At 55.2% G+C, this 13,608-nt stretch overlaps 6 protein-coding genes across 6 annotated transcripts; 3 read left to right on the top strand and 3 right to left on the bottom strand.

The window, feature by feature from the left end:
* The first annotated feature begins 34 nt into the window (after positions 1-34).
* Positions 35-1,471, top strand: BZA05DRAFT_394907 (DNA repair protein-like protein Ntg1). Its single transcript, XM_051483377.1, has one exon. The coding sequence runs from the start codon at positions 94-96 to the stop codon at positions 1,399-1,401; it is 1,308 nt and encodes a 435-aa protein (XP_051340395.1). The 5' UTR covers positions 35-93; the 3' UTR covers positions 1,402-1,471.
* BZA05DRAFT_394906 (uncharacterized protein) lies at positions 1,472-4,498 on the bottom strand. Its single transcript, XM_051483376.1, has 3 exons — positions 4,248-4,498; positions 3,301-4,183; positions 1,472-3,117 (listed from the first exon to the last, which is right to left on the bottom strand). The coding sequence occupies exons 2-3, from the start codon at positions 4,151-4,153 to the stop codon at positions 1,772-1,774; spliced, it is 2,199 nt and encodes a 732-aa protein (XP_051340394.1). The 5' UTR covers positions 4,154-4,183; positions 4,248-4,498; the 3' UTR covers positions 1,472-1,771.
* A 125-nt stretch (positions 4,499-4,623) lies between these two features.
* Positions 4,624-6,156, top strand: BZA05DRAFT_372076 (uncharacterized protein). Its single transcript, XM_051481698.1, has 4 exons — positions 4,624-5,126; positions 5,188-5,294; positions 5,344-5,693; positions 5,752-6,156. The coding sequence occupies exons 1-4, from the start codon at positions 4,761-4,763 to the stop codon at positions 5,934-5,936; spliced, it is 1,008 nt and encodes a 335-aa protein (XP_051340393.1). The 5' UTR covers positions 4,624-4,760; the 3' UTR covers positions 5,937-6,156.
* Positions 6,157-6,389: 233 nt separating this feature from the next.
* Positions 6,390-8,193, top strand: BZA05DRAFT_372071 (ZIP zinc transporter-domain-containing protein). The gene is made up of 3 exons (XM_051481697.1): positions 6,390-6,813; positions 6,874-7,801; positions 7,858-8,193. The coding sequence occupies exons 1-3, from the start codon at positions 6,495-6,497 to the stop codon at positions 7,904-7,906; spliced, it is 1,296 nt and encodes a 431-aa protein (XP_051340392.1). The 5' UTR covers positions 6,390-6,494; the 3' UTR covers positions 7,907-8,193.
* Positions 8,089-9,383, bottom strand: BZA05DRAFT_372069 (endoplasmic reticulum vesicle transporter-domain-containing protein). Its single transcript, XM_051481696.1, has 2 exons — positions 9,239-9,383; positions 8,089-9,165 (listed from the first exon to the last, which is right to left on the bottom strand). The coding sequence occupies exons 1-2, from the start codon at positions 9,312-9,314 to the stop codon at positions 8,171-8,173; spliced, it is 1,071 nt and encodes a 356-aa protein (XP_051340391.1). The 5' UTR covers positions 9,315-9,383; the 3' UTR covers positions 8,089-8,170.
* A 683-nt stretch (positions 9,384-10,066) lies between these two features.
* On the bottom strand, positions 10,067-11,966 carry BZA05DRAFT_271143 (uncharacterized protein). Its single transcript, XM_051480236.1, has one exon. The coding sequence runs from the start codon at positions 11,738-11,740 to the stop codon at positions 10,460-10,462; it is 1,281 nt and encodes a 426-aa protein (XP_051340390.1). The 5' UTR covers positions 11,741-11,966; the 3' UTR covers positions 10,067-10,459.
* Between the last annotated feature and the right edge of the window lie 1,642 nt (positions 11,967-13,608).

The following is a 13,608-nucleotide window of genomic DNA, read 5'->3' as shown; positions in this document are numbered from 1 at the left end:
ACACCAGACTGTGAAGCAACCTCATCTGCATCATTCCCTGTTCAATCCACACAACCACACAGCCACAAAATAATCTCGAAATTAATATCAACAATGGCGGGATCCGCGAAATTCAGCGCTGCGATTGCTCGAGCTACCCGCAATTCCGCCTCCTCCGGCGCTGTGACAACAGCTATTAAACGCGAACACTCCAGCTCCCCCGTGTTTAAACGCGAGTCGCAATCCCCCGGCATCAAGCGAGAGGGCTCGTCGGAGCTGTCCTCGCCACCCCTCTCCTCCGAGCTGTCGTCGCCGCCCGCCTCCTCCGAAGATGAAGGCGAAGCATCACCCTACTTCGCGCCCAAGGCGTCGTCCTCCAAGCGACAGCGCATAAAAAAGGAGCCTCCAAAATCCATGGGCGACGTCCCCTCCATCCTCCCTCTGGCCAAGCGCAAGGGCAACCAGAAACCCGCACCGTCATCCACGCCTCCCCCCAACTGGGAAGATATGTACTCCCTGACCAAGACCATGCGTCTCTCGCGGCCCGCACCAGTAGACACGATGGGCTGCGAGCGGACGGCGGACGCGGCCGAGTCACCGCTCGTAAAGCGGTTCCAGACACTCATCTCGCTCATGCTCTCGTCGCAGACGAAGGACACGGTGAACGCGGCGACGATGGACAAGCTGCGGGCGGAGCTGCCGGGCGGGCTGAACCTAGCGTCTGTATTGACCGTCGAGCCCGCAGAACTGAACCGGCTGATTGCCTCGGTCGGGTTCCACCGAAGGAAAACGGAATATATCAAGCGCACCGCAGTCGTGCTGCGCGACGAGTGGCGCGGCGACATTCCTGACAGCATCGAGGGCCTCGTCGCGCTGCCAGGCGTCGGCCCGAAGATGGCACATTTGTGTATGAGTCACGCGTGGGATAAGGACATGGGCATCGGTGTCGATGTGCATGTCCACCGCATTGCAAATCTCTGGGGCTGGGTGGAGAGCACCACCCCCGAGGGCACGAGGGAGCAGCTGGAGGCATGGCTGCCAAAAGATAAATGGCGGGAGATCAATTGGCTCCTTGTAGGGTTTGGACAGACGACGTGTTTGCCTAGGGGAAGGAAGTGTGGGGATTGTCTGCTGTCGAAAGGGTTGTGTAAAGCTGCATTTATGGGGAATTCGGCGCCGAAAAGGAGGAAAGGAGGAAAGGTTAAAATGGAGGAAGCGGAGGATGAGGATGAGGATGAGGATGTGAAGGTGGAAGTGAAAGGGGAGTCGGATGCTGAGTACAAGTTGGAAGGAGGCAGTACTAAGGGTTTAGAGGCTACACCGCGGAGGAGACCTCTCAGGAGAGGAGTGGCCAAGGTAGAGGTGAAGACGGAGGATGGGTGGGAGGGCATGCCGGACATCGAGGATGCCGTCGGGTTGTAGTACTTGTGCATGTAATCTTAGTGCGGCGTTCAGGAGTTTAATAGTTGAAGACTGCCTTTCACTTTCATTCGATCGGTATCCCAATTGTTTTACTTCAAACTTGCCTTCTTACACCAAAAAGCTCCCCAAAACAGCAGGTATTCATACGATGGTCCCAATTCTTCCTTCACCGCGGCACACAGCATAGTACAGACAGAATAAAACTAGGAACCAGACAACGCAACACTCCACCAAAATGCCAGCCAAACAGAAAAAACGCCTCAAACCACAGAGCTACAACAGTACAAAAATCGAACCAAAACTCGAGTAAACCAACATTGGGCAAGGAATACAATGAACAAATTCATACAAAGTCGAACCATAGATGTATCTATTGCTTCCCAAATAGCTTCATCCCCGTCGGTCGCCTCTTAGGTGGCGAAATCTCCTTATTGAAAGCGCCAACTTTCGGCACCAAGCTAGGCACCTTATTCGGCTGCGAAGCATCGTCGAAGTTGAGCTGTATCCTACCCGTGCCGTCATCGTCGAAGCTAGCCGGTTTGATGCCACGCAGCGAAGTTTCGGCTGCTGCCTTCTTTCGTGGCTTCGGTGCAGCCTTCTTGGCCACGGGCTTTTCCGGCGGTGGAGCTACTGGCGATGAGTCGAGAAGGGCATTTCTTGGTTTCGCGGGCTTTGCTTTGGCGGCAGCTGCGGGCTTGGCGGCGGCCTTTCCGCGTGGCTTCGCTGGTGCTTTGCCTTTGGCTTTGGCTTTGGCGATGATTGGTGCCGAAACCATGAGCATTGAGTCTTCCTCTTCGTAATTGTCTTCTTCCTGAAGCTGCGCAAGCATAGGCAACAATGCTGCCTCGGGCTCCGGCTCTGGCACAGGGGCTTCTTCCATCTCTTCAAGGATAGCAGTAGATGCTTTGGTTGGCTTCTTTTTCCGGCCGGCACCAGCGAAGAGGAGACGCGCAGGTTGCTTGCTGTCGATGACGGACGGGATCATTATAGATTTCTCGCCAGCTCCTCCCATGCTCGACTCGTCGGGCGCTGCAGTGGCATCTCCGGCAGTAGTCGAATCGCCTTCGACTACCAAGGCTTGTCGCTTGAGGAAGGGGGTTATGGAGAATTCGGATTCTTTAGTGGCCTGCTTGTTGCGGGGCCTCTTGACAGAGTTCTCGAGATCGTCCATCGTTAGAGGATTGGCGGCAGGACGTTTCCGAGGATTATCGATAGGAACCTTCGTAGTCGTTGACTTGGACACAGCTGGTTTAGAGGCGGCTTCCTCGATCTTTTTCGCCTTTACTCGTGAAGCTTCGAGCTGCTTTTCCAGGATTTCGAGTTTCGCTTCGTGGTCCTCCTTCAAGCGGGCATATTCGCGCTCAATCTTCTCGCGAAATTTGGCCTCCTTTTCAAGAGAAGCTCTTAGCTCGGCGAGTTCCTTCTTGGTGACTTTTGCTGCAGGTTCTTTCGCCGGTTTTACCGCCTGCAAAAGCCCGAGATCTTTCTCAGCCTTTTCCCGAATCTTCACCTCTTCTTCCCGCTCTTTCTCAGCCTGTTCGCGAGCTTTGGTTTCCTTTTCTAAGGCCGCCTTCAAATCTGAGAGCTCCTTCTTGCTGGCTTTCGACGGGGCCTTCTCTTTTGCTGCTTGCAGGCGCTCAAGGTCTTTCTCAACCTTTTCGCGAATTTTTTGCTCCTCCTCCTGCGCTTGCTGGGCCTGTTCGCGGGTTTCTTGTTCTGCATCCCGCTCCTCCTCCGCTTTCTGTCGAGCTTGGATTTCCTTTTCCAAGACTGCCTTTAGCTCCGCAATTTCCTTCTTGGTGCTTGCTGCAGTCTCTTTCGCCGATGCCTTCTCTTTAGCTGCTTGCAGGCGCTCAAGATCTTTCGCGGTCTTATCGCGAGCTTTTCGCTCCCCATCACGCTCTTTCTCGGCCTGAATTCGAGCTTCAATCTCGTTGTCAAGGTTTGTCCGTAGCTGAGACAGCTCCTTCTGCACCTTCTCAAGAGCTGCTGCGGCATCCTTCTGCACCTTCTCAAAAGCTGCTGCAGCATCCTTCTCAGCTTTCTCCGCAACGTTCTTATCCTTTGTGATTGTTGCTTTCAGTTCGAAGATCTCCTTCTTGACAACCTTGGCCGATTCCTGCCTCTCTGTGGCTGCCTCGATCTTTTCTTCGGCGGCAGCCTTTTCGGCTTCCAGTTGGCGGGTTTGAGATTCCAGTTCCTCACGCTCAGACGCAGCCTGCTTAAGTGCCTTGTCGTGCGTATGCTGCAGGGCTTTAGCTTGCTTCTTGTAGTCCGCAATCTCGGCTTTCAGCATTTTCTCGCTGGCGCCAAAATACTCCTTAAGTTCTGCTACCTGCGCTTCCAAAGCCGCCGACTTGTCCTTGATCAACTGGTACTCCAACTGCGCATCCGCGAGTTTTGCGACAGCGGTGTTCTTTTCCTCGACCAAGCTCGCCGCCGAATAATTCGTCGTGGACTTGATCTCGAGCAGTTCCATTTCCACAGCACGCAGCTTCCCCTGCAAAGTGACGCCCTCCGTCTGCGATACTTTTAACTGCATCTCACTCTCCTTCCGCAACCGCGCCAGCTCCGCTTCCTTCTCCTGGATAGTCTTCTCCAGCTCCTCGACGTGCTCTAGTGTCTTGGAGTACTCCTCGTAAAGTTCCCTGTGCAGCGGCTCGATATGTACCAGTCTATTCCGGAGAGGACGCGCAGAGTCGGCGGCTTCGAGACGTTTCCGCTCCGCTACGCTACTGCGGTAGGATATCATTGCCTCGGATATGGCGAGTTTGCGACGGAGCTGCCTTGAGTATTAGAATGCAATTCGTTTGTGGGAGGTGAAATATGAAAGGGGATCCACTTACCTCGGCGTTGATTGACTGTAGAGTCTCGGGTGTGTCTGGGAGGACGCCATCGTGTGTTGTTTCTCCTTGGGCCTCCATGGGAAACGCGTCGGACGGGGGTGGTGGGCAGTCAGGTTCTCTGCGAAGAGAAGGCTTTCGAGGCTCGGTGGTAGCGAATAGTGTTCCAAAAAGCTATCGAATATTACGAGAGGAGGGGTGGACAGGCGGGGTGAATAGGAAGAACGTAGGTTTGGGGCGACGCGATGAGATGGTCAGCTTGTTGTTTTGAGCATCAAAACAAAAGATACTAGGTGCGCGCATTAGTCCGATGATCGCGATTAGATAACACTAACGCCGGGATGCGGGAGTTGACACCTCTCCTGAACTGGCGTCAACCAACAGGGCTGCCTGTTACGTTGCGCGGCCCGGAAGTGAACGTCGAGCGAGCGAGAGGGAGACAATTATTACACCTCCAAACAAAACTCCCCACCCACCAACTACAAGAACTGAACACCAACCGATTGACCACCACCGATGCGTCTACTCGCCCCACTCCTCTCGCTGTTGGCGATATCCTCAATCGCGGCGGTCTCAGCTGTTGCTGCCAACGCCGGGAATGATATGCTCGCGAAGTTCTCGGCCCTCACCTCCACGAAGGCAAAGTCAGGCGTGTTGCACCTTACGGATGAGCTGTACGCGGACCTCGTCGGTGCGCCGAGAAACTACACGGCAGTGGTGCTGTTGACGGCGCTGGACCCCAAGTTTGGCTGCCATCTGTGCAGGGAATTCCAGCCCGAGTACGAATTGCTCGCTACCAGCTGGCAGCGCAGTCATAAGAACGGGGATGGGTTGTTCTTTACGTCCCTGGACTTTTCCAATGGCCGCGATACTTTCGTGAAGGTGTGTGGAACCTCTAGTGTAGGTTTCAAGAGGATGGAATGTGATTGACAGCTGGTGATAGCTTAAACTGAATACCGCTCCCATCATGTTCCTGTTCCCTCCCACCGTTGGGCCGAATGCGAACCTCCAGCACATAGTTGAGCCCATGAAGTTCGACTTCACGCAGAAGTACGGGCCTCCCCTTTCTCCGCACCGGTACTCGACTGACATCTCCCAGCGCCATCCCCGCCGAACGTGTCGCCCAGTGGATCTCGCTGAACACCCACATGGATCCAAAAGTGGTGCGGCCATTCGACTACACCAACCTCGTCCTCGGTGGCGGCGCGGCAATCGTCGGCCTTGCTATTCTGAAGCTCTCTTTCAACACCCTGAAACCAGCACTCTATTCACGCACGCTGTGGGCTACCATCTCACTCGTCCTCATATTGCTCTTCACCAGTGGCCACATGTTTAACCACATAAGACGGGTTCCTTACATCGCCAACAACGGAAAGGGCGGCATTTCTTACATCGCTGGAGGATTTAGCAACCAGTTTGGGTTGGAGACGCAGATTGTCGCTGGCGTTTGTAAGCTCTGCCCTGGTACGGTGTGATTATGTCTACAGTGGCTAATTGAGTGCTACAGATTCCGTGCTCGCCTTCTGCGCCATCGCTCTGGCGCTCAAGATGCCCCGTGTGACTGATCCGACCAAGCAGAAGATCGGCATTCTTGTCTGGAACGCTGTGTTGCTGTGCGCATTCAGCTTCCTACTGGGACTCTTCAGGCAGAAGAACGGTGGCTACCCGTTTTACCTCCCTCCGGTGATATAAATTGGGCAGGGCAAGAGTGAGAGACAGAGTGGTTTGGCGTGCGAGGCGATGGGGTGTGGAAAGAGTATGCTTTGCTGTGCTGAGCAATACGTCAAAATGCGATGGAAGAGAGAAGGACGGACGAAAGAGGACGATGTTACCAAGTAAAGCAATAACTTTATAGACTCACGATAGTCTACAATGCAAACTGGAGCGCTTGGCCTAGAATATTACTCAAAGTAATGGAGTCTTATGGCAAGACCACATAAGTGCAGTGATAGCTAGTGCATGCCGTCGATCTGATGGCGTTCTGAATCACGCTCGGTCACTCGTTTTTATTACCAAAGAAGGATGGCCAAAAGGCTCTCAAGAAACGGAACATCGGATCATCAGTGTACCCAGTTACATCTTGCCCAGTTGCGTGTATCATTGCAGCAATTGAGTCTCTTATATAATACGTAAATAATGTCACGTCATGTCACACATGTCTCCAGATACATAAAAACCTAAACCCCTGGCCCACCACCGCACCCGCACTCTACCTGCTTCAGCGAGACGCGTCCTCCACCAGCATTAACAATGGCCCTCCTCTCACGCCCCCGCAGTAACATCTTGCGTCTAGCCCTGCTCTGCGCGGCCTTCTTCGCGGCCATCGCAATTGCCAGCGCCACAGAAAAGACGCCTGCAAGCCCTCCCTTGAGCTCACTGCTGGACCTCTCCATCCCCGACCTCGACCACAAGCTGCAAGAATGCCCCTTCGTCCAGGACCTCAATGCGGCGCGTCACACCGCCGAGCTCGAAACCTCGTCGCTCATGAAGCGCGTCTTCGCCGTCCTCTTCCCCGCGGGCCCAGCCGTGAACTCGCTTCTGGCCACCGCCTACATCTCGGGGCCACCCAGTGCGTTCCCCCCTCCTATCCCCCGCTCCCCTCCCCGCCACCACTAACACACCCGCACAGACTTCCTCCTCGCCCTCTGCCCCGCCGACATCGACCCATCGTCGCTCTCCGTGATGGTCGCGTTCGCGGTGGGTGGGCTGCTGGGGGACACGCTGCTGCACCTGGTGCCACAGACGTTTATGGGCGAGCCGCATGACGGCGCCGCACACTTTGTGCTCAACGATCCGAACAGGAATGCCGTTCTGGGGCTGTTCATATTCATCGGGTTTGCTACGTTCGTAGCCATGGATAAGACGCTCAGGATCATCACTGCCGGGAGCGGGGAGGGGGGGAGTGCAAGTGGGCATGCGCATAGTCACTCGCATGGACAACAGGGAAAGGGAAAGGGAAAAGCGACGGGCGCGGAGAAGGCGGATGCTGCGGCTGGGCTGGTGCAGCGGAAGAAGGGCGGGGTTACGCCGACTACTTCTGACGAGGAGGAGGAATACGAGGAGGAAGACAGCAAAAAGGCCATCTCGCCCTCCCTCAAAGTCTCGTCGCTCCTCAACCTGGTCTCGGACTTCACGCACAACATAACGGACGGGCTCGCGATGTCAGGCGCATTCTACGCGGGGCCGCTGGTGGGCGCGACTACGTGCATGGCCGTGATGCTGCACGAGATCCCGCACGAGGTCGGCGACTTTGCGCTGCTGATCCAGGGCGGCTTCACCAAGTGGCAGGCGATGATGGCGCAGTTCGTTACTGCGCTCGGCGCCTTCACCGGCACGCTGATCGGCATTGCTATCCAGGAGTATAGCAAGAGTGGCGACGCTGAGAAGATGGGCGTCAAGATGGGCGAGGGTGTGTTGGGCACGGATCTGCGCGCGGGTGATCTGGTCCTCCCGTTCACCGCGGGCACGTTCCTTTATGTCGGATTCAGTGTCATTCCGGAATTGCTCGAGACCGGGAGCAATAAGAGGGAGGAGGTTATCAAGACTTTGAAGCAGGGGTGAGTCTTTCTTCCGCCGTGTGGAGCTAGCTGGTGACATGCTAACTGGAGTACAGAGCGGCGATGGCTACTGGGTTTGCTTTGATGTTCTTTATCTCGGATTAAGGTAATGGACGGGACACCTAAATGAGACATAGATGTAGATGGACACATAATGTTTGGTTGGAAGTTGGTAACTGTAGATGAATAAAGGCAATAAAAGCAGAACGCAAAACTCCAATAGATATCGAAAGCAGACCAATAAAGCAACGTGACATCTTGCGAACCAGGGCAAAACAGAAACGCAACCCTTCCGTACACACCTCGCATATGCTACATGGTATCTCCTCCTCCTCCTCCCCCTCCTCCTCCTCCTGCCATCACCTCCCCTCAATCCTTATGCGATCCCCCCAGCCTGCCATTGATCATCCCATCCATACTCCTCTTCTTCTTCCTAAAGTACTCGGCAAACAGATCCACCAGCTTGTAGACCCAATTACCACTGACGAGGACACCGCCAATGATATTGATGATCCTGATCAGGAACCTCAGGAACGGCGTGCGATGCTCAGTGACCACGAGACTCAGCGGCTCGATATCGTACTTGAAGAAGATGCCTGGGACACGGTAGTGGGAGACGGGCCTGCTCATCTCGGTGACAGCATACTGATTCGTCAGGAGGCTCCTTCCGTTTGTCTCGGAGTAATACTCGGTGGGGACGATCGTGAGGAAGTACTGAAACTTGAAGAAGCGCTCATCCGTCGTCGCCGTGACATCGTCGAGCGGATTGATCAGCTTCGGATACAGCTCGCCGAAGCTGAGCTCATTGACCACGTGCGAGAAGTTGAACGTGTTGTGGTCGATATGCCCACCCGCCGTCTCGTACCCGTGGCCCTTCGCCGTGATATGGAAGTCGCCGCGCACACGGTTGACATCCATGCTGCCGTAAATCCTGCAGCTGCTGCGGTCCTCCCTCGACAGCCAAGCGGCGGGGCGGCGCCTGCTCTTCCCAAACTTCGACTTCTTCGCTCTCGCCATCACGTCGTATACATGATCCGGGCGGTCGCCAATAGCGACGAGGCGGTGAGCGCTGGTGTCGTCAAACGACGTGCTCTCCTTCTTAAGGATCTCCCCGGCGAGGACACGGTCGAGCGCGGCGTCCTGCACGTTAATGTGCAGCGCGTCGCACGCCATTGCCACCGTGATGTCGAGGTTGATCTGCATGCTGTGGCCGATCGTGTGCTCGACGCCGAACGACTGCGTCTCGGTCCCGTCCAGGTGCTGCAAAAGCTCGTGCCATGTCAGGTAGATGCACAGCAGCGAGAGCACCACCGTCAGTGCCCCGCCGCGCGAGGAGGGGACGCGGTAGGTTTGGCGGGTTTTGGCTGGGGAGGGGCGGGTTAGCGACGCGTTCACATACACCAACAACTAACAACTATCCCGCTACGGGGAACGTACGGAATGCATCGAACGTCTGCAGGCCGCTGGCCTTCTCGCCGCCGAAGAATTCGTCGTTGAGGGTATTACTGCTCATCGCTGCTTCTGCTGGAGGAGCGTATGGTGCATTGGTTGTGGTTGTGGTTGTGGTTGTGGTTGTGGTTGTTGCTGGGGGCGGCCGCGCGGGTGAGTGAGCGTCAGCCTCGAAGGCTTAAGGACAGGTTGCGACGTTTCACACCCCGGTGCTGGTACCGGCGCCGGCGCCGGCGGCTCGGGGGTGTATCACGAAGTGTCACTCCGGTCCTATATGGATAAATGCAGGCGAATCGTGCTGCGGGTGAATCGTGCTGCGTGCGCACTCGGGCTCGGGGTAGTTACTTTAGAGTGCATAGGTCGCATGCAAACAAAAGAAAAAAAGCGCGCACTCAGCCTGGCGATACCAGGCTGAATGGAAACACCAGCCTGAAACCGAAAGAGATCACAGTCGCTCACCCGCCCACACAACCTCGCACCCGTGATCCCCCATTGAAGCTTAAAATTACACGCCAAAGTACGGTACTTGGTACATAGAGTACCAAACAAGTATCCGCACCTGCACCGCCACTGTCGTATCAGAATCACACAAGCAGGTGGTCACAATCGACCGGCATGCGGATCGCTCCTGCACGATCACGATCACGATGCTGATCCGATATTGTTCATGGGAAGCTGCTGGAAGTATAGTAATATATCGGTCCCCCCGGTAAAGTATATGTAGTATGTAGGATTGACGTCTAATATCGTCTCGTCATATCCCTTTGGTGCCCGTTGTCTTCAAATTCGCGTTCAATCACGAGAACACGAGAACACGTCCGATTCAATGTAACGCTTTTTCATTCAGTGTGACATATTGTCTCCATCGTTTCCCCCCCCCCTGACTCCTCCTCATATGCTAATGAACGTCGTGAATGCCACCTCCCATCCCTTCATGCAAAAAATAAACAAAGCTCCGAAAATATGCAAATGAATGAAGCAACTCCGGAAAATACCCCTCCACTATGCGTGAAGAAAAGAAAAGGAAACAGAAAAACAAAACCGGGAGCAAAAAGAATCCCGAGGAAAAATAAAAACTAAACTAACCGACTAAAACAAACACCCAGCGACTATATAACGTGGGTATTGCATTCTATGGGACGCCGAAAATTCGAATATTCCAAAACGCAAATTGATACCTCGAGAAAAACAAACCGTTGCACTACTCCTCTATAGGAAGAAAGCACCAGCGATCAGAGCTCCGATTCCGTATACAGCATTGGTAAGGACCGAGTGACGGTCCGCGGCGCCGCCGGTCTGCAGTCCGGCAGTCGCGGTGGGAGCGGCAGTTGTAGTCCCGGAGGTCGGCGAACGGGTCGGCGTAACGACAACAACGGTGACCAAGGTCTGCGCCTTTCCGTCAATAGTGGTCGTTCTCGTGGAGGTCGAAGAGCTAGTGCTGTCGACAGCCCTGGTCGTGGTGATTGTGCGCGAAGATTCAACCAATACTTCGGTCGTGCTCGACGGAGGGGCGGGCTCCTCAGTGGTGGATGTGGTGGACGTGGTGTCAGGCTCAGCAGTGGTCGAAGTATCAGTGGTTGTCTCGGTGGTGATGGTAGGTGACTCGGAAGTGGTCTCGGTGGTTACCGTAGGTGCATCTGTAGTAGTAGCGGTCTCAGCAATTGTACTCGTGGAGCCCGTCTCAACATTGGCAGCGGTAGTAATAATGGTAGTAGGGCCGAGTGTAGAGCTCGAGGTGGTAGGATCAGGGGTAGGTTCCACGCTCGTCGAGGCAGAAGCAGTAGGCCCCGCCTCCTGGCTCGTTGGGGTAGGTGTAGGTTGGGGTGCGGGAGTGCTCGGGGTAGAGCTTGGCTCACCGCTCGATGAAGGGCTTGGTTCATCACTAGGGGTAGTAGTGCTCGGCTCGTCACTCGAAGAGCTGGACTGCTCATTCGAGGTAGGGCTCGGCACTACATTTGGAGTGGTGGTGGTGGTTGGAGTTACGGGCGCAGCGGAACTTGGGGTAGAGCTTGGCTCACCACTCGTAGTAGGGGGCTGCTCGGTCGTCGATGTAGTTGTGGGTGTAGAAGATGTTGTGGGTGTGGAAGATGTTGTGGTGGTAGAAGTTTCTGTGGGGGTAGTTTCAGATGTAGGCTCACCAGATGTGGACGAAGTAGACGTGGTGGACGTGGTGGACGTAGTCGACGTAGTCGACGTCGTTGGAGGGTCCGCAATGGGAGTAGTGGACGGAGTAACACTAACGGTAGGCGTGTCCGTTGAACTGCTGTTGTCCTGACGCTTCACCAATCCGACTAACCGGGGGGCATCAGCGGCGTGTTTGTGGTAGATGTCCGCAGGAAACACACCCTCATAGTCACGGAAGCCGCGGATGACGTTGCGAAGCGTATCCAAGCCGCGCGCGACTTCGTTGCCACTTCTGTCGGCGTCGGCGAGGACGGCCGGCGAGAGAAGCAGCAGGACGCATGCGAAAAGCGACGATGTACGAACCATGGTGTCGAGTATGGGATTCGTAGGGTATGGGTGGTATGGGTGTATGGGTGGTGTAGGTGGTGCAGGTGGAGGAAGAAAGGTTGCGAGTTCGATGGGGATACAGAAGATGGGAGGCAGGGAGTCTTTATGCGACACAGACGCGCCCGGGAGCAGCTATTGGGGCTGGTGAATGCGAGTCCGGTTCGACGGCCGAGCTGAAGCAGCCAAGAAGCGGCTGGGGGAGGGAGGCTGTTCGTTGGGTTCGACTTGCGTGGCTCGCAAAAGGGCTTAGCGAGAAGAGGATGACCCGGGAGCCAGGCCCACACGTCCAATCGTGGGCAGGATTCAAAGACGATGGCAAATCTAGAACCGCCGTATCGTTGTTTAGGCTTGGTCGCTTTCCGTTGTTCCTGATTCCTTCTTCTTCTGTCTCTTCTTCTTCTTCTTCGTCCTCGTTTCTCGCTGTGTATCTTCAAACTTCTTGTTTCCTCCGACACGATCTCGTGTGACGCTGCAAGGAAGACTCTAGTGCTGGTTCTTCCGGGGCGGCGGCGGAGTGTCTAATTCGAGCGTTGGACTTGGATGGCCCGGATGCTGCGCGGATGTTGGACGGAAGCTGGACGGAAGGCCGCGAGTTCGATGCTGGCTGGCGTGCTGGATGGCTGGTCGGATTGACTGATACCACAACGGCCGCCTCGATTGAGATATAACTATCGTCGATATCGTACTTTGTATGTATCCCCGGGGACCGGCCGTAGAAAATAATGGACTGATCGTTACGCTGAGACGAACGGCTTGTGGTGTCGGAGGGGGGCTGGAAGCCCTTTAAAAGACTTTTCACCTCAAACCGCACCATCGCCCTCTCCCCTCCCAAACCAGGACCGGCCTGCTGCACATTCCGCAGATCCATCCGTTGGGCTTTGGGCTTTGGGCTTTGGGCTTTGGGCTTTGGGCTTTTGGGCTTCTGGCTGACGGACAAGCTATTTCCGAATGGCCACCCACAAAAATCCCGCCGTTGATCAGGCAACCAAAGCAGCGCACCGCCGTTCGGAGAGACGAAGGAAGGGACCACGGGCGGTTTGAACGACAAAACTCCAGACCCCGTCTTCAGCCGCTGCACGTAGGTCGCTGCTATTTTGGTCGGGCGTGTGCAGCAATTGCCAGTGGTAACAGATCTCAGCCGGGCTGTGCATGAAACGTGTTCCCATTGGCCTCCGAGACGACGCTGCCGACTCAAGACATTCCGTACAACAGGAAAATCTGCACCTGTGTCGTCGTGCCTCAGCTCCTGCTACCTCAGCGAATCGAGGTTGCAGGCGGCGCGGGGAGGGACGCGTAACACAACTCAGCCGTCTCTAGGTATCAAGATTCGGAGGCACTCTTGGTAAGTAGCGTATATACCTAACTCCAGGCACCAACGCGGGGTGGTATACAGTACATGCCGATATTCTTGCATCATTGCAGAGTTCTTCTAGGTATGTACAGTAGAGTAGCCAGACCGTCGTCAAGTATAGTAGATACCTTAATATATGTAGAGTGGAGTGAGCGGAAGAGCTTCCCTTCTCTGGGTGAATTGGATGCATCTGGGTTAACGGGCCGATGCTCTGGATATTGTCATGACTACAAGTACCGAATGCCGGCGTTCCCTCATATCCACGGTTACACGTTTCGGCACTCCATGCCACCACCCCGCATTCTTCAACGTCACCGGACAACGCCTCCGGAAACCCAAACGCAGACACCTTCCTCCATAGAACGAACCTTCCACCAACGCCAGGCAGAGCCAGCCCTTGAAACGAATCAAGCTGAAGTGTACTTCGATGGCCCTTGCTATTCTGTCGAGAACACAACTACCACGCCAATCCCTGAGATTTACATTGAAGGTGTGT

Source organism: Tricharina praecox (genome assembly GCF_024521635.1).
Source record: "Tricharina praecox strain CBS 144465 chromosome Unknown BZA05scaffold_9, whole genome shotgun sequence".
NCBI classification, from domain to species: Eukaryota; Fungi; Ascomycota; class Pezizomycetes; order Pezizales; family Pyronemataceae; genus Tricharina; species Tricharina praecox.
The sequence above is the reverse complement of the archived record's forward strand: the minus strand, read 5'-3'. Positions and strand labels throughout refer to the sequence as shown.